The sequence below is a fragment of the Centrocercus urophasianus genome, unplaced genomic scaffold (assembly GCF_019232065.1).
Source record: "Centrocercus urophasianus isolate 14NV4802_14NV808 unplaced genomic scaffold, USGS_Curo_1.0 seq_37, whole genome shotgun sequence".
Classification (NCBI taxonomy): Eukaryota; Metazoa; Chordata; class Aves; order Galliformes; family Phasianidae; genus Centrocercus; species Centrocercus urophasianus.
The window spans coordinates 136,715-161,971 of record NW_024884944.1 but is presented as its reverse complement, the minus strand read 5'-3'; the positions used below and the strand labels follow the sequence as shown (position 1 = coordinate 161,971).

Genomic DNA, 25,257 nt, shown 5'->3' with positions numbered 1-25,257 from the left:
ACGTGCCATGCGGCGCAGCGTGTCCCTTTCCCCTTCTGCTGCCTTTGTGTTGGTCAAAAGCCTATTCAGGAGAAGAGGAGTTTGCTCCGGCCCTGGATTTTGTTCTGCAGAAATACCAAATCCCAAACTGCGTTACACAGCGGCAGCAGCAGAAGCCCAGCCTTGATTCATCTTTTTTTTACTGGGAAATAACTCAGTGATGAGACACCAGGAAGTTGTCAAAGTGCAGTACGTAGGGAAGCTGCGTCTGGGCTGTTAGCGGTGCAGAAATCCTCCTGGAATTGAGCAGAGGAAATTTGGCTACCAAACGTTGTGAAAAAAATAGAAACATTTGTTATCCCCGTGATGTTTCTAGCATCTATCCACATTCAAGGCAGCATGCAAGCCCATGTGGTAGAAAGAGAAGAATCATGAGAACCAATTGAGAATGGGTAAAACCCTGAAAAACAGGATTCTTCCCCATTTTTGACCATTGATGAATTGACATCATCAGATGTGATGTTAGAGGGTTACTTTCGTAGCTTGTGAAAACCTAATGCTCACCTGCAGCTGGAAACTTTTGTTCTCAGGAAAATGGGCAAATTTCAGTAAAAACAGACGGTCGGCAACAGGGATACGGCAGAAATGCTGCATGTGGGACCGAGGGATTCGCTCCTGAGTCACTTCACAGGCAAGCAGAGGGATGTTGTCACCTGCAGAGAGTGAACCTGTCCTGGCTGGCGTTTCACAGCAGGATATATTGTCCTCTGGAGGTGCATCTCCCTTCTTGTCAGCCATATTTCTTCATTTTAACTTATGTATATGTGAATAATGAATGCATATATCATAAACATCAGCGTGCAGAAGCCCTCTGTGGAGACAGCAGCACTGAGCTCTGGCAGCCTGCTGTGAGCAGAGCATGACCAACGCTGTCCTCGTGAGCCATCTGAGAAAACACCCTTTGGAAGGGTGAAATCCCCTCCTGTGGTGGAACCACACTCCCAACCGTCTCAAATAATTTTGCAACGTCAGGAGGAAAATGGGAAATGCATGAAAACCTGTCTGCGTGGTTTCCACGTGGAACTCTCAGTTATCCACCACACGCTGCAGGGAGAAGCTGTTGAATTAGCTGGAAAAAATGATCCCCGTTTTCCATTGATTTGGAAGCAACAGCTGCATTTTGCAAAGCCAACATTAACGTTATCTGAAAAAATTGGTAACGTGGAGTCCAAGGCGACGATTTTTTCACATTCAGGGCTTCTTCTAATGCATTTTCACAGCAGTTTTGCTAATCGTGCGGATCAGAGATTATTTCCTCTTCGCCTCCAGGATGGCGATGACTGCCAGTGATACTTGGATTTTTTTAACATTTTGAAGCATTGGTGACCACCCTGAAAAGATGACTTCTCAACTCGTTCTAATTACGTTAATTTGAAAGGAGAGATAAGAGATGGCTGGCAAAAAAGCAGCCTATAAATCTTTCCGGGCTGCAACTCTTTTAGGTCGGCACGAGCTCTGTGGGAAATACATTTCCAACTTAATGGCAATGTTACAGTGAAATGAAATAATTTTTATTTCATAAGGAAATTTAAGATACTTTGATCTCAGATTGCTGCCAAAACCCCTTCCGGAAATGAAAAGAGCATTTATCAGTTTTATTGCTCAAAAATTCTCATTTGTGTGTGATGCCCCAGGAGCAGGCTGACTCCTCCTGCCCTTGTCGGCTCCCAGCCCCGAAAATTCACCATTTGCCCAAGGTGGGATCACTGATCTGAGATGCTCTGCAGGGGCTATTGCTCTGCACCCCTTCTCTTTCTCCTCTCCTCTTCTGGATGCCTATAGCCAAGGGCACACCGGTTTAAAAACATTTAAGGGGGAACATAATGACCAAACAGTAAGAATTAGTACCTAAAACAGCAGCGATTGGACTTTCGCTGCTCCGGGGAGAGGCGCAGCGCTGACATAAATCCGCGGGGCTGCAGGGCAGCGCTGACAGCTCCGCACCGCACGGGGCCCCGCGGCTGCTGCGGCCCCACATAAACACAGCGCTGTCGGCGACGGCTGCCTCTCATTCTTATCCCTTTTTATATTTGGCCGTAAGTCGCGTTCTCCACACAAATCAACACCTGTGAAGCCTCAAAGCGCTGCTCGATGTGGCGAGCAGGTTGGGGGATACTCGGCAATTAATTCGGGCTCTGGACTGCCACCTTCTGGGAATACATCTCGGATACAAAGCCTGCACCCTGCGGTGCAGCGCTGCTTGCTAACGGTAGGCTTGCTGCAGGCACGGACAGCAGCTGCGGGTTTTGCCCCAAAATAGCCTCTGAGGGGCCTTTTTCCCGTTTTTTTTCTGGGCTGTCGGGATGCCGAGCTCTTTGCTTTTTCCGGCTGCAGCCGTTTCTGGTGAGGTTTCCCCCATGGGCTTCGGTGTCACCCCTCGAGGATGGGGCTGCCTGTGTGCCTGCAGGGCAGGATTTCACATCTGACCCCAAAGATTTTAAGCTGCCGGTTCACTCAGGAGCAGATAATTTTATTAGAGTAAAAAAAGATAAAAGCGTCATTTCAGGAGTTGGACTCCATGATCCTCGTGGGTCCTTTCCAACTCAGGAGATTCTGTGGTTTTACGATTTTAATCCCATAAATGCTGTCTTCAGGAGGTCTGTGTCACGCGCTGACCCCACTCTACATTCTCAATGCCCTCCATTTTGGATGTGCTCTCTTAATAAGCTATTCAAGGGACGTGCAAAGCATGTGAAAAGTAGTCCCGTATTATTATATCTGTAAACAAATATTTTTCATATTTATTCACTCAAAACAATAACGGCGATTGATGCAGTGCCTTCGTGCCTGTGGTGCCTGGTGGACTCTGCAAGGCCCAAAGTCTCACGGAGGAGAGCAGAATATTGCAAATCTTCCCCCAGATGACTGCATTGAATGATCTGAAGACCCCGAGCCCACCTCAGCATCCCTGTTCCTCTGCCGTGGGTGAGGACATTTCCTCCCACAGATCACAGGAGGAAGCAGAGCCCTGCATGCACCAGGGTTCCTATGGGGAAAAGCGTAGCAAGCTCCACCCAAGGCAGCCCATGGCCGCAGCAGCGCTGCTCTCACCTGTGGCCTTCGTCACCTTTCCCTGAATGCATTTCCCATCCAAAATGACAAATCTCAGATAGCTGTCACATTAGGGGTCAACAAATCATTTTGGGTTTCCCACAGGGAGAGAGCTCTGTGCTCGTGTGAGGGGTGTCACCTCTCCTTTCCTTTCCTTCTCTCCTTTTTATTGTTATTTTTCCCTCCTGGGGAAGAAAAGCCCCATTTCGGGGTGTTTTTCCCCCAAATCCAGCAGCCTTTCCCTGCCTGCAGGTTCTCAATGTGACTCCTGCCCAGGATGCACCATGTCTCCCCGGCACCGGCTCTGACGATGATGGCCACCCAGACGGTGCCCCCTCCTCCCTACCAAGACAGCCCACAGGTGAGTGTCCCCCATGCCCTCATCCCCCCAAAATCCCCTCCCACTGCAGCGTGGGTTCTGCAGTGAGGTGGCTTTGGAGGCAATTTGAAAGGCGTTTTGATTGATTTTATGGCATTTTTGGCAAGCCGTCGCAGGGAAAAAGAGACTTCATCTACAGTGTTGCTCCAAGGAGTCGAATAACCTCCTTTCCAAGTGTCATTACAGAGTTAGTTATTGTAAGAAAAGGAATTTGGTCCAAGAGAAACTCAGCCAGTGCACCCCAATGTGCTGGATGTGGGGATTTGGGCTCTGGAAAGGTTGGGTTTTGGGGTTGGCCCTCCTCTTTGCAGCCTATTCCAAGCTTTTGGGGGGCAAATCTGTATTTCTGGTTTGGTCTGCTGAGACTGAATGTGGATGATCCAGATGTAGCACTGAACTGGCACTGTGTTTAAGGCAGCTTTTATAGGGCTTATATGGAAAAATGTGAATTTTCCCCCCATTTTGTGTTTTCTTCAAAGCTCAGCTCTGCTGCCTTTCTCCACCATTTGCATCCCTGTGTGGCTGCAAAAGCACAAAATACCCCCCAGGAAAAAAAAATAGAGACCATTTCCTGCAAGGAAAATAAATACATTGCTGCCTAGCCGTGACTTCTGCGCTCCCCTGAAGCCACCCGGGCCTCCTTTCAGCTCGTCTCCTTCGGTGGGAAAAGGTCACTTTTGCAAATGATGCCTCGGTGGGGCTTTTATGGCTCCTCCAACTTCTGTGTCATCATTTGCTCGCTCCGCTGCTCCGCTCAGGGCTTTTTTTTTTCCCTCACTTTTTCCTTTTTTTCTTAGTGCCTCCCTGTCGAAACGCCGCGCCTTTCTCGCTTACGCAGCAGGGAGCTGGGACGCCGATTTAGTCCTAATGGGCAATTTAAGGGACTTTTAAAATAGCCCAGCTTTTCCATGGCATCCTACAGAGACATACCCTATACCTTTCCCTGTCCCTTCTGTGCCCTCATTTTCATTTAGAACATTGCATTTGGGGATCTCTGAGGCTGTTGCCACCCAAACCCTTTCTTTTTCATCCTTTCGAAGGGGATGCTTGTGTGTTTTCCCTTCATTTTAGGGGGAATGCTGCAGCAAAAAGCACTTTGTTTTGTGTTTGTTATTTTTTTTTTTTCTGAATGCTGTGGCTGCTGTGAGCTTTTCACCTGAAAATGGTAGGATTTGGTATTTCTAGCTTTTAGAAAAGCAAATTGCATGTTTATTCCTCTCCCCAAAGATACAGCAGATATGGGGAGGTCTGTGTTAAATAAGAAAACAAGTTGAACCATCAATTACAAGAGTTACAGCTGACATTGCAAAGCTCCCCATTATCAAAGGGACCATCCTAGGGAGAAAAATGGTAAAAAAGGGGTTTGGGGGAGCTTTGCATTAATATCGTTACTGCAGAGGCCATGCAAGCAATCAACCTCATTGTCGGAAATGTGCAAAAATGAAGCAGAAGTGGTGGGAACAGCTGCCTTACGAGGGAAAAAACGCTGTAATAATCTCCTGGTTCTGCTACCAGCACGTAACGGTGTAATTGAGACCAAGCGTGATCGCTGAGCAACTCTACCTGTTAGAAATTAGGACTCTGCATAGAAATCCATGTGTTTTCCATAATAAATTAAAAGAAAGAAAAAAGCAGAAAGTCGTCTGCCATTTCACTGTCAAAGTTGGGCAAATATATTTAGCAGAGTAGAGGTTATTTTAAAAATACAATCTCATTTTCAGCACAGGAGCTGATGAAAATAAGCCTGCCCTCAGAAGCCATTTTTAAAATGGGGTTGCATTTGTCACGGACAAATCCAGAAAATCTGCAGCTGTTGCAGGTTAAAAATCGAGCAGAGATGTCAATTTTGCTGTAGGATCAGTGAGTCCCTCTCCTGGTGTCCTCAGCATAGTTCTGGGCTTGTAACCTGCATAAATGGCACATGGATTTCATGCAAAGGCACTGAGAAATGTCCCTGTGAATAGGATCGTATGCAGCAGGCTGCCCTGCCTTGAGCACCTTCGCTGGGGTTGCTGGCTGGAGCTGACCTATTTGGCTGCAGTCCTCGTAAATGTGGAGCAAAAGGGATTATTGCAGGTGCCAGGCGTGCTGCCACTGGCTCTGGCAAAGCATTTTCGTCCTAAAGAACCAGAAAGAGGATTATAACACCAACAGGAGTACAACCGGGAGGTGATGCAGTACCACAAAAATCGCTTCAGCTCTCTGCGCAGAATTCAGCCCTGCCGTTACCCAGCAGTTACCATTGCACGAATGCATGGCAATTTTATGCTTTTTTCCCTCTCTTGTGCACATACTGTTGGCTGTTTTCCTCCCTGCCCCGCACCCCTGTCTGTCTGCAAACGCTTTGCTTTGGAGCAGCCTCTCCTATTTTTTTCTGACTTGGCACCACCGTGCTGTTCATCAGAGGTTGCATGAGGTGTGGGATTATTTTCTTTAGTCCAAGGTGAGGTAATGGCTTCGAAACAGCCGCAGAGGAGGCTTTTCTGTGAGTAATAGCCCAATTAGTTGCAGACTCAGCTGCACGCAGCCAACTTGGCAGGATTTGGGGGCTCCGTCTGCCGGCGAGGACACAGAATGGTCTGCAGTGTCCCTGTAAATGAGTGCTCAAGTGAAGAAAGGGGAAAAGGGGAAAACAAAATCCATTTACCCCCCAAAATTTAAAGTAATTCTCAGCAGAGCTGGCAGGGAGAGGAACAGGGAAAATGAGAAAGGAAGTGGAGGTATTTAACGGCGTGGCTGGAATGCTGTACACAGTCAGTGCTTTCTATTTGGGTTTGTACAAAAACTGGAAAAAAGCAGGGAGAAACCCCAACTGATGGGTGAAGTCCCACAAACCCATTTATTTGGCCCTCTGGGAGTGAAAAGGGAGAAAAATGAAGTAACCCAGCCAGCTTCCGCGCTGGGAGTGTTAGAAATTAAACGGTGCCAGGTGAATTTCCAGGAGCCAAACTTTGGAGTTATGAACAATAACTGAGATTAAAAAGTGCCGTGGCAGCAGGCAAAGGTCAGGCAGGAGATATTAAAGTCAAACATTTCAAAAGCAGCGGGCGCTTTGGCACAGGTCCGTGCAGCTTTTAATCGAGGTGAGAAATCTGTTTCTCCGTGCCGAGAGTCTGAGTGCAGAGGTGAGTCGTGCTGGACAAAACTGTAGGCATCTGCACGTATACACGCCTCTTTATGTACACAGAGAAAGTATTTAGCCAGAGACAGAGGCTTCTTTTTGCTACGCAGCTTGGGGGAGGATGGAAGATTTATGGAGGAAAACAGACAAATGCTAATTTGAACAGAATTCCAGAGCAAGAACAGGTGAAGCATCGACTCAGGGAGTTCATTTTGCACTGAGATTTTGAGTTGCAAACCACACGAATTGGGGTGCTGATTGATTTGGCCCCAGAGAGATTATGCTTCTCCCCCAGCTGTTATTCTTTTAACTAAATCTTGTCATTTATGTCAGATCTGACTACAGCCTGGCAGTGAATCACAGAAACACGGAACTGTAGGGGCTGGAAATAATGCAGATTTCCCTAATGCAATCATTAATTTTAATGTTAATCATTAATTTTAATTTTAGTTAATATGGAAATCACCCCAAAACATTCGAGCGAGGACACATACCCTATGCACGGAGATTTTGGGATGCTTTGGGGTGATGCTGGGAGGACATGCAGCAATTTGCACACGTGCTGGCAGAGCTTGGTCTTGCTTTTTAGGTGCATGTTTCCCTAAATTAATGTCAAGTTTTTGAAAAGCAAGGCATTCGCTGACACAGTCGTTTACTGCGTTCATCTCATGTATATTTTGCTGGCGGATTTCACACCCCTTCACAGCAGCCATTTGGGCAGTGTTGGCCTTTGGGACACACACACAAAAAGTTGCTTTTCTGGCTGTCTGCTCTAAGTGCTTCAGATGACTCATCTCTGGGCTCAGCACACAGAGGGCTGGCAGAAGCTGGTGTGATTCTGGGAGAAGGCAGAAAGCCTGTGTGTCTGACAGCCCTACCTGCTCTCTTTGAACATTGAGAGCAGGAGACGAGCAGCGCAGATTTTATCGGGGACTGCGGAACACTTAGCATAGAGCACCTGCAATTCCCCCTCACATTACCCCTTTTTCTCTCCTGTTTCCCCTTCCCCTCAGATGACGGCCACAGCCCAGCAGCCCAGCAAGGCTCAGCCCGTGCACCTCTCCACCGCGCCAGCTCCCACCGCAGCCGTGCCCCCCGCAGCCGGCGACCCGCAGGCGCAGCTGGAGGCCGACAAGCGAGCTGTCTACAGGTGATGCCAGCTAACGGCCGTGGGCAGTAGTTAATCCTTGTGGCAGTTTGTTCCTGCATTCATTTTTCTTGTGCGTTGGGAGTGCATTGATTCGGTAATGCACTGATTAATGCATTGATGAATGCAGCAATGCACCGATACGTTAATCACGGTAATGCATTGTTAACCCACTAACATTCAAATGCATTCGTTAATGCCTGGGAATGGGTGGGTTCGCATTTAGCTCCTTTTTAGCAATAATAATGCAGGATGACGGAGCTCCTTGGCCAACCCAGCACCATGGCCAGCAGCACCACACCCCTCCAGAAACACCACAAAATCCAAATTCATCTTTTTTCTTTTTGTAAAACTGTCATTTGAGGCAGAAAATGCACTCAGGAGGAGCGAAAACAGCCATGAACCCGGAACGTGCAGCTTGTGCATCCATGTGGTACACAAGCGGCAGTGGCTGGACCCCTCCTGCCCCCTTATTTTTAGCTGTGGGTACAATAATACATCATATTATAATGTATAAAGTGTTGTAATAAGTAATATAATGATTATGCAAATAATGTAATTATATAAGTGATATGTAATTAATGATAATACCATAATGTATGCACTATGATATGGCAGTGATGTTGGGGGTTGGAACTGGATGATCTTTGAGATCCTTTTCAATCCAAGCCATTCTATGATTCTGATCTATGATACTGTCATATAATTAGGATTAAGGCTTAATATTAAGGAATAACCCCAGCTAACAGCCACGGCTGTGGTTTGGAGATGCCATGCATTTATAAAAATGCATAGAAGTAATTTTTTTGTGGCATATTGGCCTATAGGGTTCCAGTCCCCTGTAAAATTTGAATATGCATCATTTCATGTAGGATAAATATACGTCATTTGATATCAAATGTACTTTCAGCAGCTGGCTGCGTGCCACCCCGTGCTGCATCCTCCACTGTCAGCAATGGATTTTTGTTAATTTTCAAAGGCAGAAGGCATTGGCTCTGTGCGTTGGTTGATCAACCTGAAGGGAAATTGCCAGAAAAATGCAACAAGAAAGATAGAAGGCCATGGGCAAATGACCACAAAGTCACCACTGGATCTTATGCTCTAGAGGGAGTTCTATCCTCCATTAAAAAATAGGAAAAAAAAAGGAAAAGAATCTACTTGCTCTTTGCTATACGACCGAGCATCATTCTGGGGACGAGCCCAGCAGCATCACTTCAGATTTTGGGCTGTCATGCACTCAGAACCACTCCTGCCCTCTCTGTGCTCTGGATTTCCTAGTGGGAAAAGTCTGTGTCTCTTTGCCAACCTGCTTTTGGAAAATGCATTTTGGGGCTGGAAAGACAGCAGCAGCGAGCGTTGTGCCGCGCTGCCCTCCCTGTGCCCGCACTGCCAGCCTGCAGCAGCACCCTGCTGAATGTGCGAAATGAGGCCATTAGAGGGATTCATTTCTCTTTATTAGCCCGTGTCAAATCCTTTTTATTAGCGGCTGCCAACGACCTCTCCTGCAGGAAAATGTCAGGTTCAGCCCTTTATTTGTTCGGTGCCATCGCTGCACGAGCGGCTTCTCCTGCTTATTTGGAGCGGTGGCAAATGGGGTGGAAAGGCTGACCTGTGCACGCTCCAGATTCAGAGGATTGCCCCAAAAACACAGATTTTTGCGAAAGCAGATGTTGCCAAAGCAAATTTTTCCATCCCAAAACTCTTCTTGGTGCTGTGGGGGTGATTCTCTGCCTTTGTGACATCTGTGATGGGGGAAATCCTCCTGGACCTCGTGCATCGTGGATGCCCATCCCATATTTCACATCGAGGGCGGCATCCGGATCCCCTGTGCCAGAACCCTGTGGTGCCTGTCCCATTCTCCTGTGTTTAGCAGCCATCGAAAAGCTGAAAGTGGAGAAATCTGTGTAATTTTTGCATGCAAAAGGAAAATAAACCAACAAACAGTTGCAACAATTCAGCACCCAGCTCATGGCAGAAACCCTAATTTCACTGCTCCTGAACACCATGCTTGAAAAGGGCTTTGGTGATTTTCCTTAGCTTAGGGGTTTTTCATGTCCACCTTTAGTTTTATTTAATTATGATTTTTTTTTGTTGTTCGAAATATTTTTATATATATATATTACATTTTTATATTTTATTATCGTATCATTTATTTTGGTTTATTTTCCTTCCAAATAAAAGCTACCCACACTGCCTCCCCATCCCACAGGCAATTCCTGAAGGTCAGTTATGAGCACAGCGAAGCGCAGTGAAGTCAGTGGTGGCTTTAATCCCTGTTGGCACCAACACCCCTTCAAAGCAAAGAGGCTACAAAATGCATTTCCCCCTATAACAACCCCAACCCCTGGGGTAATTTTGTTCCTTCGTACCAGGTTGGTTCGTGCCTTTTCTTCCTAGCTGGTTTTCGAAATGGCATCTGCTGCGAGCCGTGGGTTCATAAGGCCAATAATTCATGCTGCTGCTTGGAATTTGCCGTTCATATCCCTCGGCTGAGCCCCGGCAGGGCGGCTGAAATTATGGAATGATTCCCCCAGCCCCCGCAGACTGCTCCAGCCCTGGCAAATCTTGCATTAAACTGGGATCAGGCCAGATTAGACCATAATATGCTGCAGTATTAGTGGCTGCAAATGAAGACTTATCCCAGGGGTTTAACCCCTTCCCCTGACTCTGGCTTGGAAGAGACCCACAGGAAGCCTGGAGCGAGCCAGTATCATTCCTCCTTTGAGCTAAAATTGCTTTTTTTCCCCCCAAAATTGTATACCTGTTTATAAGAGTACTTATCTGAAGGGGGTGCGGCAAATCCTGTTATACTGAGATAACTGGGGTGCCATTGCCGTGGGGATGGCAAAGCAATCCCATGGCAGCATTTTGCATCTCTCCCCTCAGAGTTTCATAGCTTTATATTTTTTATGTTTTCAATTTTTAATAGTTTTGTATTTTTAAAGTTGCACAGCCAGAGAAGCTCCCTGTGCTATCTCATGATCTTTGTGTCCTTCATTTCCGTGTGCTTTGCACTAACATGTATATTTATATTTTATATTGTGTTGATTTAGAATAACTATTAAAAGGAATCCCAATTGGAATCCCACTGATGGATTTCCAAAAAGAAAGGCAAGAAAGGCAAGCCTGTCCTCAAAGGGAAATCTCATATTAAAAAGAAAGTGAGGTTTGGCCCACCTTCTACCTCATCTTGAACACAGATGTGCTCAAAATAGTCACAAAGAGCCATCGGGATGCAGTAGCAACCCATAAAGCAAAAGCAAGTCGGATGCTTGGTATAAAAGGATGTAGAAATGCATGCCCGCCCCATCCATCATCCCCAGCTGACCGACATTTTTGGGAGCCTCTTGGCTTGGATCCCAGTGCAGATGTCGATTCCAGTGCCAAGGCAACCTCCTTGAAGCCAAACGTTTTTGTCCACTGTGGAACCGTTCTGAAACAGTCAGCACTGGTGCAATGCTGGAAAGTGTCACGATGTTGAGACACGCCACTTCTAGAGGGGAAATGGTGCATTCAGCAATTCTAAAACTTTGTTTCTTTCCTGATCTAGAGAAAGCACATTCAACACTGGCATGAGGTTTTCATCACCAGGCTGTAGCAAGCTGGGAGGGAATGGATAGATGGATTAGGATAAGAACAGATGAAAGAACGAAAACAGCTGGATTTATGGGGTGGCCTGCTCTGTTGTTCACAGGCACCCGCTGTTCCCGCTGCTTACGCTGCTCTTTGAGAAGTGTGAGCAGGCAACCCAGGGCTCCGAGTGCATCACCTCAGCCAGCTTCGATGTCGACATTGAGAACTTTGTCCACCAGCAGGAGCAGGAGCACAAACCTTTCTTCAGTGATGACCCTGAGCTGGACAACCTGGTAGAGTGTGCTGGGGCTTCGTGTAGGGCCTCTGTGGGCTGGGGCTGGAATAGAGGATGAGGAATGTGTTATGGGAGTCTACCAACTTGACAAGATGTTGGGGCAGTGTTTATGATATTGGGCACCTTAACAGTGTTCTGCACGGACCCTGCAAGATTTTTTTTCTCCAGGACTTTCTGTGAGGTCATCTCCAGCAAGAACAAACTCCAGCCCAAGTTTTGCCTGATTTTCTCACACATGCACTGCAGAGTCAACACATTTCTGGGAATCAGCCAAGCTTGGTGAACAGTTTGTGACCTGTAACTTGTAATCTCTGTTTTTCAGTATGAGTGCAGTCCCATCCACTTTCTGCTGGCACCGTCTCAGCTCATTTATGATGGGCAGCTCTTGTCCAACAGACATGGCAAAGTAAATGCCTTTTCCAGAAGAGGAAATGCTTATCAGTGGTTTGGGCCACTTTGAGTTCTTTATAGTGCCTTCTCCACTGTAAATTTTCTTGTAGCCATTGCGTGCAAGGACTGCTTGGGATGGAGCTTTTTATCTTGCAGGGACTTCATGGAATATCTCCAAATCCCATTATTATTTCCAGGAACCTCCACACATGATCTCTGTGAGAGGTATGTGGGTGACCACATCCTTGGCCCCATCCTGGTGCACTCACTGCCTCACAAGGAGATTTTAAGGTTGAAAGAGGAAATTTCACATGCTTGAGATGATGCAAAGACCAAAAGTTCTTCCTCGGGGAATGGTGTGGCCTCTGGGATTCTCTGCAGAGGGATTTCCATCCCAGGAAAGCAACAAAATCAGGCAATTTGCAGGCAGTGAGTTTGTTTGACGACCTGGCAGGAGGAGAAAAAAGTCAAGCAATGCTCATCCAAGTGCAGAAAGAAGCACTTTCCTAAAAAGCAAGAAATAATTACAAGATAAAAATGCTGCATCTTTTGGACTTCGTTTCAGCATTTGGAGGAGAGTTTGGTGAGATCCTCAATTCAAGACTGGCTTGGAAGTCTGTGGAAAACCACCCAAAAAATTACAGGATGTGCAAAACTGTTTGCAGATTACTAAGCCTGTTTTGCAACGTCTTGTAGACAAGATACAAATCTGCTCTGGGATGAATGACCAAAAAAGCGGTGTTTGGGATCGTTTGAGTGCAGATTTAAGGGCTGAATGTGCATCAGATGTTTCCAATCCAAAATCTGTTTCCATTCTCCTTTTCTTTTGTTGGTTTTTTTTTTCTTTTTTGCATTTTTTTAACACCATTGATTCCCTGGAAATCAACAATGGCGAAGTGGGGATGAAAAGGCCAGCGGCATTAGCTATCATTAGAATAAGAGTCATGTATTCCTCGCTGCCGAGATGCACGTAATTAGAAATTAGAAAAAGGTCAGATCTCACCATTATCAACTCAATCAGCTGCCGAGTGCCACACAGTCAATTAATTCAGCATCTGTATTTTTTACAACCCCGCGCACGTACGCCGACGGACTGTAACTCTTTATCCGGACAGATATACGGCGCAGCGGAGCAGGGACATAAAATGAGACCCTAAGCAAATGAGCTGAGATAATTGAGAGATTTATTTTTTATACATATATGTGTCAGGTCCTCTTGCCTTTGCCCTTGAATATTGACTTTCATGGCCGTGAGCCCCTGGAGGATGCGGAGAGCTGGGGCGCGACGCCTCCACCTTGCGCTTCACCCGTGCCAAGCGCAGAGGAAGGAAAATGTGCAGAAAAAAAAGCATTAAAAAGGGAAGTTTTCCATCCGTGCCCCATTGTTCCTGCTGTCTGCTGACTGAAAATTTGCTTTCTCCGTTGTGGAGCCTCCACCTGAGTTTGGCCTTGGATTTTTCGGGATGTTTCCCAACCTCGACATCTCACAGTTTGTAAAGATGACCACTAAAATTTGCAAGTTAAAAACACCCTTTGAAATGCAAAGACTCTTTGTTACATAAAACTGGATTTATTGCCCCGGAGTGAATAGCTGAAATTTTATATATTATGCAAGATTTCAAACAGCGGCTGTAAAACTTAAGGTTTCAGCTCGGCAAGAGGAATGTTTCATGTGTAAATTTTTTAACATTTATGGGGTACGTTTTAATGAGGCCCAGGCTTTGCACCAGCAACAGCTTACGGCAGTGCTGCAGCCCCATAATCTTGTTAGAGAAAGTGGTCTCTGGAGAATAACCAAACACGTTGCTACATCAGGGCTTTGCCTCGGAATTTTCTGGGAGAAATTCCCATGAAAGCGACAGTAATTTCTGTGAATTTCACCTCTTGGGATCGCAGAGATAGCACAGCTGCAGAGGGAGAAGAAAGGCAGGGGAGCAGAGGGATGGGCTCTGGGTGGATCTGGGGTGAGAATATCGATTCTAGGGGCTTTCTCTTTCTTTCTTTGGTTTGCTGAGAATGGTAATGCTTTTGACTCTGCTTTTGACGCGTGCAGATGGTGAAGGCAATCCAGGTGCTGCGCATCCACCTCCTGGAGCTGGAGAAGGTCAACGAATTGTGCAAGGACTTTTGCAACCGCTACATCACCTGCCTCAAAACCAAGATGCACAGTGACAACCTACTCAGGAACGACCTGGGGGGCCCCTACTCCCCCAACCCTTCCTCCATCAGCCTCCACCCTCAGGTAACACCTTAACACTGCCTGCAATCACCATCCTTGCACTTTGGCCAGCGTGCAAGGCACGCGAGGTTGAGGAATGGTTCTGCAAGTCCTGTGGTCTCTGGGAAATTCAATGAAATCCATCCCAAATTGAGGAAAACATGAAAAAAAGAATGTATCTTGCACATATGAAGCAAAATGGTGAGGATTTTTTTTTTTCCCGAAATAGTTACAAGTGTTTCATGAAAAAATAGTATTTGTCCCTGTAGTAGAAGTTCTGTGTCATGGCTTAAAGCAGTGATTGAGCACCTGGTAGGAAGGCAGGGCCAGCCTGGGGCAGCTCAGGTATATGCAATGTGCTGAGTGATAGAAGGGCCAGGATCCACCCCTTCCCAGCCCTCATTTAAGGATTGGCAGTGGAGGTGAGGTGATTTTGCTGGAGAACCTTGCATACCTGAGGCTTTGTGAAGGTAAACAACTTCTTTCTTTTATTTTTGTGCCCACAGCTGTTGTGTTTGAGCATATCCTCATTGTAGCCTAGGGCCTTGCTGTCCCTGCTATGCTTTCTATTGTGTTACAGTCCCACTTTGTCATCTTCATTTCAAGGCAGGACAGCAGATTTCAAATGCCCCTTTTTGGTTGCTCTGCTCCAGCACATCCTGCAATCCACCACCAGCATGACCAAGCTTAACACCTTCATTTGTTTTTCTGTACTCCAAATTCTCGCCTGTAGAAGGTAGCATTTGGTGCCTTAAGTACTACAGATATCCAGAAAGTTCAGCCATTTCTGTTCATATTTTGGCATTGAGTTGCACCTTGGTAGCTTTTTGGAGAAAAACAGGGGATTTCTCCTTAGTGTCTGGAAGAAAAATCAGGGTTGTATTTCTCTCTGATAATGTGCTGCTTGGCTTTTTTCAGTGGGAAAATGAAACTTGCGGTTGCACAGTCCTCCCTGAAATAACTGCAGCCAACACACCATTAGTCAGAGGTTCACCAAGCACCTCTTGGCACTATTCCCTAATGGGGGGTAGATGCCAGGAGCTCTTTATGGTGTTTCAGGGTGTTTTCAAGGTAGTGGAAAGGAGAAAAAAGACATCATTTGTAGCTGCTTAGCTCCAAGTGCTGCGCAGTTCAAAACTCCTGGCGTTACACATGGGGCTGCCTTCTTTCCCCAGCACAAGGAGGGAAAACATGGAAAAAAGTTGTATTTCTTATTTGGGTTTCCTGAAAGCACCAAAGCACCAATCATTGATCTTAAAAAAAAAACAAAAAACAACCAGCTTCTCTCTATTTTCTAATAATCTCTAGAAATGGACTTATTATCCCTTCGCTACTTTATGGAAGCATTCCTTATGATCAAAATTAGCGAGACACTTGCATAAAAGAGAACAATAATTGCTCAACGAGCATCTCGTTTGTAATTTATTAGTTTCTATTATTGTGCGTTGCCACGGCAACAGCTCGCATCCCGGGTGATGAGAGAGATGTTAGATATGAGCCGACGAAGCTCCTGGTCCCAGCAAATGGAGGTGCACGTTTTTATCAGTAATTTTCATGAAAATAATAAGTGAGGGAGTTAATGAGATGGAAAGCCGTCCTGTGGCTATTGTGATTTTTTTTTTCCCTCTCTTTTTTTTTTAAGTGTTGATCTAATTAGAATGCATCAGTCAGGAGAAGTAATGAGGATTTAGCATCTCACAAAGAGGTGGGGATCGTATCAGAAAATTAGCACAAAATTGGAAAATAATCGGGCCAGTGCTGGAGAAGGGGCTGAGCTCCTCGGATTCCTGAAATCCCGGATCTGCCCCCGTTTTCCTTCCAGGCAGGACAGGAACGTTGAGAATTCAAGTGAGGCTTTGGAGATTGTTGCTAAATAAAAGGATGAGACCCAATTGGAGGGGAATCGCACTGCAGGATTGTCACACTGGCTCAGGGACAGGAGGGTTTGCAGCAGGCAACAGGAGCTCAACTATTCGTGGTGACAGCTCAGAAGGAGCCACCATCTCCTTGGGCACTGGATGTGGTTGACATAGTGGTGCTGACGTAAGGGCAAATTTTTTCTAATTACCCAACTCAGCAATGTCAAGTGCCAGACTGCTTCAGCTCATTGAGTGTACTTGAATTTGCATGGATAAAGCTTAGAAAAACAACAGTGGAAACACTTTTTGTTCATCAAAGAAGCCTTATAGAGCTGGGGATGCTTCAGAGAACTGAAGAACTGTGAGACTCGTGTTCAAAAGATGGCAAGTGGGATGATCTTGCTAATTATTGTGCTATTAATCTCACACCAAATATAGGTGTAACACCTAAGCAGCCTTTACTACAGAAATTCAAAAATAATGTAAATAATAGAAATGTGATTAATCAATTATTGATCTACAAGGTTTCTTAGCAAACAGGGTTGTGGGGGGTTTTTTGTTTTTGTTTTTTTTTCCAAGGTGTGGGATCAATCATTTTGAGAGGAGATGTACCAGGTTAGTTATGAAAGCAAGCTGTTTCTGGCTCAGGCAAATTTTTTTTGACCACTCAACTGCCTGCTTAAAAATGTATGGCTATGTCATAACAAGAATGAGAGCTGAAACTGAGAAAGCAACAAGTGGAACTGACGAAATGGGATAATCGCCGCTGTATTGATTTCTGTTATGTAAAGCCAACAGGTTTTCATCCCCCATTCATGCAGCTGTGCCTCTACATGTTGAGTTTGGCCAGCTCTTTCTCAACAGACTCATACGTTTCTTTTTTTCTGCAGCTAACCCAGATTTTTCCCAGTTCACACAAGCACAGAAAATTTTCAAAAAATTAGAAGGGGATGGGAGCTTTATAACATGTGTGCCACTCAGAATTAAATCACTGCATCATAAAACAGAGTGAAAGGACATCAGCACTAGTAGCACTGCATTTTAGCGTTACTGTGAGAAAGGGGTGTTTTTTGTACAATGCCATATATACCAGGTCCATTTCCTCATTAAAGTGATTTTTAATTTGGAGAAACCATGTTTTGCCATAGAGCTGCAGAATTTTGGTGCTGTGATGGATCTGTAGAGACACCTAGTGATGCATTTTTTTCTATGCTCAAGTGTAAAAATTGCCAGAAACTTTCCAACTGAAGTCCTGGAATGTAAAACATTTCTAAAATCATCATGGCAATGTAATTTGGCTGGCATTTGCAATTAGTATGCTAAAAACATATTTTGAATCTTCTTGGAGATGTCTGTAACTATTTTAAGGCAGAGCCTCCATTTCCATTGGATACCTCTGGTTTCGCAGTGTTGCTGCACTTTCAGATATTCTGAATTATTTCTTCCCACTGCACTTCCAAAAACAGTCTTCAGGATTCTCGTTTTTTGAGGAACTGCAGAATAATGAGTCAGGAAAAGAGTTTTGCATGTCTCCTGGTGAACAGTGCACCCACATAATCACTCGATGTCCAATTAGTTGATCTGGGCATTCAAATTATCATCCCCATTGCTTTATTTTTAGAATAAGAGGGGCGATGGCTTTTTCTGACCCAGCCCTGCTTGTGTTTCTGGTGTCACTATACATCAGTTCTCCAGATAAATCCTCTGTTCTTAGACCAAGAAATAGGTTTGCTGATGCAATGTGTAAAAATGAAGTAAGTTCAAGTAAGGTGGAAAATGCCTTTTGTTGGTATTTTGTTCAGCAGCTGAGGAACAGGACAATGGAGAAGTGAGACAGAATGGGAAAATGGGTGGAAGAGGGAGAAAAAGATCCTCCTTTTACTGCACAATGTGAATGCAGCTTTATCTCTGTTACAGTGGGCATATTTCAGATATTCATACCTTATTTTGGAAGGATAGTTTTCTAAATGCTCTTGGCGTGACACTCAAAAGTCTTGCACATCATGGAGGCTGTCGTGCTTGGCCTGAGTTCTCCGTATCCTCCCATTGTGATGCACTTCCCAAAGTATTGTGCTAAATAATCACATAACCTATTTGTGCTTTTTTCCATTTGCAGCTCTTGGGTGAAAGGCTGATGGTAATATTACAGCACTTGGGGAAGAAATTTCCATTTTTGCAAGAAGTTAACTTTAAAGCTGCAAGGAATTATGTCAAATGGAGCTGTGTCATTTTTTTTTTTTTTTATTATTCTGGCATGGAGAAACTAATAGTGGTTATTTTCTGCTGCTCTTATTGGAGATCTGTGCTGTTCACGTGCTTTTTTTGGGGGGCGAGGGGGTTATTTTTTTCAGAGCAGTTTATGGTGTTTTCCCTTTGAGGTGAAGCTGCTTCATCAAGTTCCAGACAAAAGAAAAAAGTAAAGAAATGTGTAGATAGGAAAACAATATAGTTATTTCCTTCTTGTCATCTACGTGGTATTTTTTTCACTTATTGAAAATAGTGGCTGCACAAAGAGGTGAAGTTGCTTAGACACAAGTGGGAGCTTTGCAAAGCCAAATTCCTTGCTTTTCCATATTTATTTCCAGCTTTGACAGAAGGAGGGGAAAACAAAGCTCTTATTGCATGTGACAAAATGCTTTGAAATCTTCTTTTCTTTTTCTTGCAGGAGATGCTGCAGAGCTCACCTGCGGCGCTCCCGGCCGCCTCCAACCCCCCCCCCGGGCATCGTGGTGCCTGCAGCTGCGCTGCCCCCGGGCAACCTGGCCATGGGCAGCGGGGCTGGATCGCCCGCTGTGCCAGGTAGGGTCAGCAGGGAGGCTGGGGGGAGTCTGCCCTCTGCATGCAGCACCCCCATGAGCCCTGTCTTCCGCAGGTGGAGCCCTGTACCAGCCCGTGACGATGGTGACATCTCAGGGCCAGGTCCTTGCCCAAGCCATCGCCCCTGGTGCCCTGCAGATCCCCAATGCCCAGGTAAATCCTAGAGCCACAGAGCATCTTGAGCTGGAAGGGACTCATAGGGGGCACCAGGCCCAACCCCTGGCTGCACACAGCACCACCCAAACACAAAACATGTCTGAGAGTGGTGTCCAGGCCTCTGGACGTGGATCCAGGGCTGCCCCATCCTACACGCAGAATCTGGCATTTCTAGCATTTAAGGATGAGAGGTGGTGGCCTCACCTTGTGCCAGGGGACGGTCAGATTGGATATTGGGAAACATTTCTTCTCTGGAAGTGGTGCTGCGCTGGCACAGGCTGCCCAGGGAGTGGTGGGGTCCCAGTCCTGGAGGTGTTCTGGAGCTGTGGGGTCAGTGGGCATCGTGGGGGCAGACTGGGGCTGGGGATCTTGGAGGTCTTCTCCGGCCTTAATGATTGTATGATTCTCTTGTTAAACTTTGTGTGGTTGCTTGCTCTGCTGTCAGATTTCACAAGGTCTCTCTGCCTTTCTTCACCAAGTTCCAGGGAAGTTGCAGTCTCAGGTTTATTTTTGTAGGGTAAAAGATCTGCACCAAAACACCTCAGTATCATTTATCTTCTGGGGACCACAAGCATCATCCGTCCCATATGGCAGTGCTCCTTTTTTCCCTTTGTTATCACAACCTCATGAATTTGGGGTGGCTTTGAGGCATCTGTTCTATTTTCATTCCTCTTCTGATTAGCCATGCTGGGTTTCTCTGCTTTTTTGTAGCAAGACAATGATTTAGGGTAGAAATTGCTTTATAAGGATAACTTGCCATCCCTGTTTGCACGCAGCCTGCATCATCCACAGTCTCTTACAAACGCTGTCATTCCTCAGGAATTTGGGCAAAACATATCACTGTCTGCCACGCTGCTCCCTGGGGGCAGATCAGCCTCAATTCCCCCATGCACATTTTTAATGGCAGGAGCCTCCTAACGCTATCAGTCATAAATGCGTGTGGAAAAAAAGGATATTTTGGAAGGAGGAGACACCTCCGCAGCAGGCTTTAATGCCTTCAAGGCTTCTTTCCTCCTTTCCCTCTTTAATATCTCTCCGTCACCAGCTTGGATCTTGCAGCAAAGCCCTCTGAGGTGCAAGAAACAGACGCGCGGGGAATATCAGGGCAGGGAGAGCAGCCTGGACAAGCACCTCCGGATGCTCTTCCCGCGCCGCCAGCGTGATTTATTCATCTGGAGCTCATGGGAGCGGTGGGACCTGCCAGGCTGATGTTTAATTCATCCAGGAGAAGTGTTTTGATGAAGAGCTGGGAAAAAAAATCTTTTTAACTGAGGTTTCAGTTCTTTTCCCACGACATCATTAAAGCTTCTCTTGCAGCATCCCAGTGTATTTATTTTTGTTTTTTTTCTAAAAGCAGCGCATTTTCCCACAACGTTTCTCCTCTATTAATTGGAATAAGCGGAGTGAGGAACAAGGAGTTAACGAATCACAGAGTTTTAACCTCAGGCTATAAAAAATAGTTGTCTCTGTTTTGTTGTGGTATTTTTATTGTGGTAAATTATCCTCCTTAATTGCATGTTGAAAGTGGGCATGGCGTTGTCCCCACTGGTGCCACTGCAGTTGGGAAAAGCCAATTGCCCTTTGCAAAACTGGGTGCAAAAATGAAGATACTAAATGAAGATACTAAACAGATTCTGGTGGAAAAATGGAAATTTAATGCAGATTTTGGGAAAGTGGTGGGATTTGGGAGGTTCTCACCACAGTCTGTTTTTTCCACTCCGCTACTCCCGTTTTGAGTTCATTTTTGTTTGTTTGTTTTTGGGTTGCCGATCACCCTTTTGAGCTGATTCTCTCCCTGGCAGGTGAACCTGGATCTCACCTCACTCCTTGATGGCGAGGACAAGAAGTCCAAGAACAAGCGGGGCGTTCTGCCCAAACACGCCACCAACATCATGCGTTCCTGGCTCTTCCAGCACCTCATGGTGAGCGCACCCTGCATGCACCATGCACCCTGCAGAGCACACTTCGGGGGGCTGCACAAGGGAAAAAAGGCTGCTTTGGAAGTTGGAAAGAAAAATGTCCTCAAAACCTTCAAAATGAACAAATTGAAGTGGTGGTTTGTCTTAGTTTGGGGTATTTGGAGGCACAAAGTGGCTTTGCTTTCATTTTAGGAGCATTTGAGGCATGTTTTCACTGCTGGTGGCAAAATTATGATCTTGATGTTTAGCAAACAAAACCAGAGGGGGAAATAAGCCAAATGTCTGACTTCCATCCACGTTTGCAGATGTGTAAAGAAGGTTTCTGTACAGTTAACGGCTCCAATGTACCCTTTTCCAGCAGTCGGTGGGCTGGGTGCAACAGCTGCCCCTGTGGGTGCAGCAGGAATTGTCCAAAGTGTGAAATTACAAAATCATCCAGTTTTTGGGTTTGTTGGTGGGTGGAGGTGTAATTCTCAGAGGATGCAACTGGGCTATTTTCATGCAAGGAGGCTGCTTGCCCACCACTGGGGCTGGAAAAAGGGCAGTAAGCTAAAACAAAAATCCCTTTTTCCTGCTTAACTCAGGGATTACTCTGCGCTTACTGTTTTCTCAAAGCCCCTTCCTGAATCTCCTGGTGCAGGAGGACTAACAGCTACTTCGCAGATTTTCCTGCACAGCATTTTGTTGGGCAAATTGTGACGCCCGGGGATGATGAGGATGCGTAGCACAAGGCACTGAGTCTTCCCATATGTCCTATCTTCTTAGCCTGAAAGCACCAGCATAAATAATGGGGTTTGCATCCTAGTAGCATCAGTGATCACAATTTTGTTGGGCTTGGGGAATTTTTAGCTGGAAATAATATGCCATAAATGCTGGAATAAGGCATTATGGGAAATGGCACTGGGAACAGTGAGACATCCCTGGGAAATCCCGCATGAAGCCACCTCTAGGAGCGCTTGGGCAAGTTGATATTTTTCAAGGAATGCTTTTGCCAAAAAAGGAGCAGGTTTTAAAGCCGAAATCCTAAAGTTCTGACAACTGTTATTAGAAAACAGTAGAGAAAATCGCTAAAACTAACGAAAAAAAATCTCCTTTTCCTTGAAGTAAAGCCTTAGGTGAAAAGCATTTGTAAAGAGTTAAGGATGCAGGGGAGACAATGGTACCTTACAAATGTGCAACAAGTCATCAAACTGGGGTGGGAGGGATGGGAAAAAAAAAGTGTTCTTTCCCCCTGATTGGGGCTGCTGCTTTACATACATGGATGTCATTTTGCCCATCTATCTTCTAGCACCCCTATCCCACGGAGGATGAGAAGAGGCAAATTGCTGCCCAAACCAACCTGACCCTCTTACAAGTCAATAACTGGTGAGTACACTGGTGGCCTGTGCTGTCACCTCACAGATTTTATAGATTTTTGAACAATTCTGTCTCATTTAGTCTGTTTTTAGGGATTGGGTGAATGGTTATGGGTCATTTTTAGGCAGTACAGTGGCTGTGTGCTTAGTTAATTGTTGGACTTTGATGATCCTTATGGGTCACTTCCAACTGAGGGTATTTTGATTCTATGCATCCAGTGTTCATTTGTGAAGTCCCAATGCCCTCTCCTGGCAATCACAACATAGCAGCCAGTATTTTCCCTCCTGCAACTAACAGCCGGAGAAATTAGAGCAATGGCTTAACATGCCACAGACAAATGAAACAGAGGTGCATGGCTTGGGGAATGGGATAGAAAAACAGTTTTCTGCACCATGAAACCACTTCTGAAAGGCTTTTATTGTAATTATATATATATATATAAATAATAAAGCAATTCATTAAATTGTTATTGTTTACTTAATATAGTAATTTAAACAATTTTTAATTGAATGGCTGCTTTTTTCCTGGGAAAGGTTCATCAATGCCCGCCGGCGCATCCTGCAACCAATGCTTGATGCCAGCAACCCAGACCCAGCCCCTAAAGCCAAGAAAATCAAATCTCAGCACCGGCCCACCCAGCGGTTCTGGCCCAACTCCATCGCTGCTGGTGTCCTTCAGCAGCAAGGTGGCAATTCGGGGACAAATCCTGATGGTAAGGAGAGTCCTGGTGGCTCCTGTTCCTCCTGGATAAGGCCACGCATAATACCTGATGCTGGTATTCAAGGTTTTTAAGGTCCCTCCCAACTCAAACCATTCTGTGATTCTATAATCATTCTATGTTTCTATGAACAAAAGAGATGAAGAAAGAAGATTAAGAGAAACTCTGACAAACCATTTTGGGCATCTTCTTCCTGAAAGGCTAGTTTCCTGTTATTTAGTAAATACACAGCAGTTAAATGTAAGATTTAGACCTCGGGAGATGGGTGGGCCAGGTGGGACCCCCTGCATAGTATTTTGGGTAATACAGCTGACCATTTGTGTTCTTGTAGGTTTATGCACTTTTCTGTCCTTTTAGTATTAGCCAGGGAGTCCTTGTTTTTATCTGTTTAATTTCAGGCTCCCTTGCCATGGACAACCTGCAGCCCCTCTCATCAGCCACGGCCACCATGGCCATGCAGCAGGCCATGCTTGCAGCTCACGAGGACTCCCTAGATGGCACCGAGGAGGACGATGATGAGGAGGATGAGGATGAGATGGAGGAGGAGGAAGAGGAGGAAGAGGAGCTGGAGGAAGAGCCCGGTGGCCTCCCAACTGCGCCTGGCGCTAACCTTGGCTTGGACCACAGTGACTCACTGGAGTAGCTCACCTTGCGTGCTCCCCAAATCATGGATGGCGCCAGAAGCGACCTCTCCCAGAATGGCAAAAAACAGCAAGAAAACAACAAATTGGTGAGGAAAAAATCTAACTGTGGAGGCCCTGACAGATGCCCCATCTGCCTGTGGGTGCACCGGGGCCACCACATCAGCACATGGCAGTGAAGGACACGTGTTTACAAGGCACATATTGTGGCCGGATTTTTTTGAGGTTTTCTTTCAGGTTTTATCCTTGTTTTCTCCCTTTTCCCTTCATTTTTGGTAATGAAAGCATTTATAGGGGAGGCTGTTTTCCCCACCGTGCTCAGATGCCACCATAGGCTGTTGCATCCTCTTGGATTTCTTGGTGCAAAAAAACCCCAACAGAAACAGGATTGATGTATTTTTGGGGGAAGCTTCCACAAAAAAAGGTCATTCATATAAACATCAGCATGTGGGAAAAAATTGCCGAGTTCCCAATTCTGCTTCCTATCAGATTGGAGGAAAGTTTCATGCTTTTGACCCACAGGATTGCTCACATCCCCCTGTTTTGGCCCCAGTGCTGTGGCCATTTGGTGACTCTACGTGCGACTTTCAGGAAAAGGGAGGAAGTCCCCAAACTATTTAATTTATGTGCTAAAAACCCAACAAATCTGGAAAAAATATTCAGCCTTGAACTTCAGGACTGAGACTGGATGCAATGTTGGGCTGGATGTGAGGCTGAGTAAGACCTTTCCAGGGTTTTTTTGGTACCAAATAGGAATAAAATAGCAGCCTTTCTCTGAAAATTGAATAGTGATTTGCCCAGGAGGAAGGAAATTCAAAAAGATGGTATCTCCCCAGTGTCATCCACCTGTGCAGGAAAACATTGGGTTTCTCACCCCCAAGTGCCACAAGTGAGCTGTTAGGGGGCAGCTGTACAAAAACACTGTGTTTGGGGGCTTCAAGTGGTAGCAAAAAGGCAAATTCTGCCTTGAACTGTGAGAATAAAAGCAGCCCAGGTAACACAGGGCATCTTCTCAGTTCCGTGGGGGTTAAAAAAAAAAAAAAAAAAAAAAAAAAAGGATTTTTTTCTGCCAGTTCTTCCCCAGCAGTGTGGGGTTTGTTCTTCTGTAATAAGGAAGGATTTTGTCGGCTGCATGAATTGCCATTTTTGACCCTCTTTTGGCTCTTGAAGAGTTGAGAAGAAACAGCAGCCACAGCCAAACAGGCCGCAGCAACAAAGTGATGCAATGGGCAGCAAAGCCTGTTTTTCAATACTGATCTGGCGTGAATGTAATCTGTAATTTCATAAAGGATTCATTGTAATTTAGTATTAATTCATGTCATTTATTATAAAGTGCTACGAGATGAGGTTTTGCAGCTGTATTTTATTGTCAGCTTCTTTCCAGTGGAGGTGAGGGTGATGAAGGACAAGTGGAGCACCAGAATGGGTGAATAACACCAAAATGGGCAACCCATAAATAGGCAAATTCTCCTAAAATGAGTGAATTGCTTCAAATCCACAGATGAGTGATGCAACCCCAGAAGGATTCGCCCTCTGTGAAGAACTCTGAAACTGGGTGATTTACCACCAGTATGAACT

At 45.6% G+C, this 25,257-nt stretch overlaps 1 protein-coding gene across 1 annotated transcript; it reads left to right on the top strand.

Moving 5' to 3' along the window:
* Positions 1 to 810: 810 nt before the first annotated feature.
* Positions 811 to 25,015, top strand: PKNOX2 (PBX/knotted 1 homeobox 2). The gene is given in 12 exon segments (XM_042832172.1): positions 811 to 1,481; positions 3,343 to 3,451; positions 7,604 to 7,740; positions 11,432 to 11,603; positions 14,049 to 14,237; positions 18,738 to 18,782; positions 18,784 to 18,871; positions 18,945 to 19,042; positions 20,848 to 20,967; positions 22,253 to 22,329; positions 22,854 to 23,032; positions 23,437 to 25,015. Coding segments are annotated over 11 exon segments (1,434 nt in total). The 5' UTR covers positions 811 to 1,481; positions 3,343 to 3,367; the 3' UTR covers positions 23,682 to 25,015.
* The last annotated feature ends 242 nt before the right edge of the window (positions 25,016 to 25,257 follow it).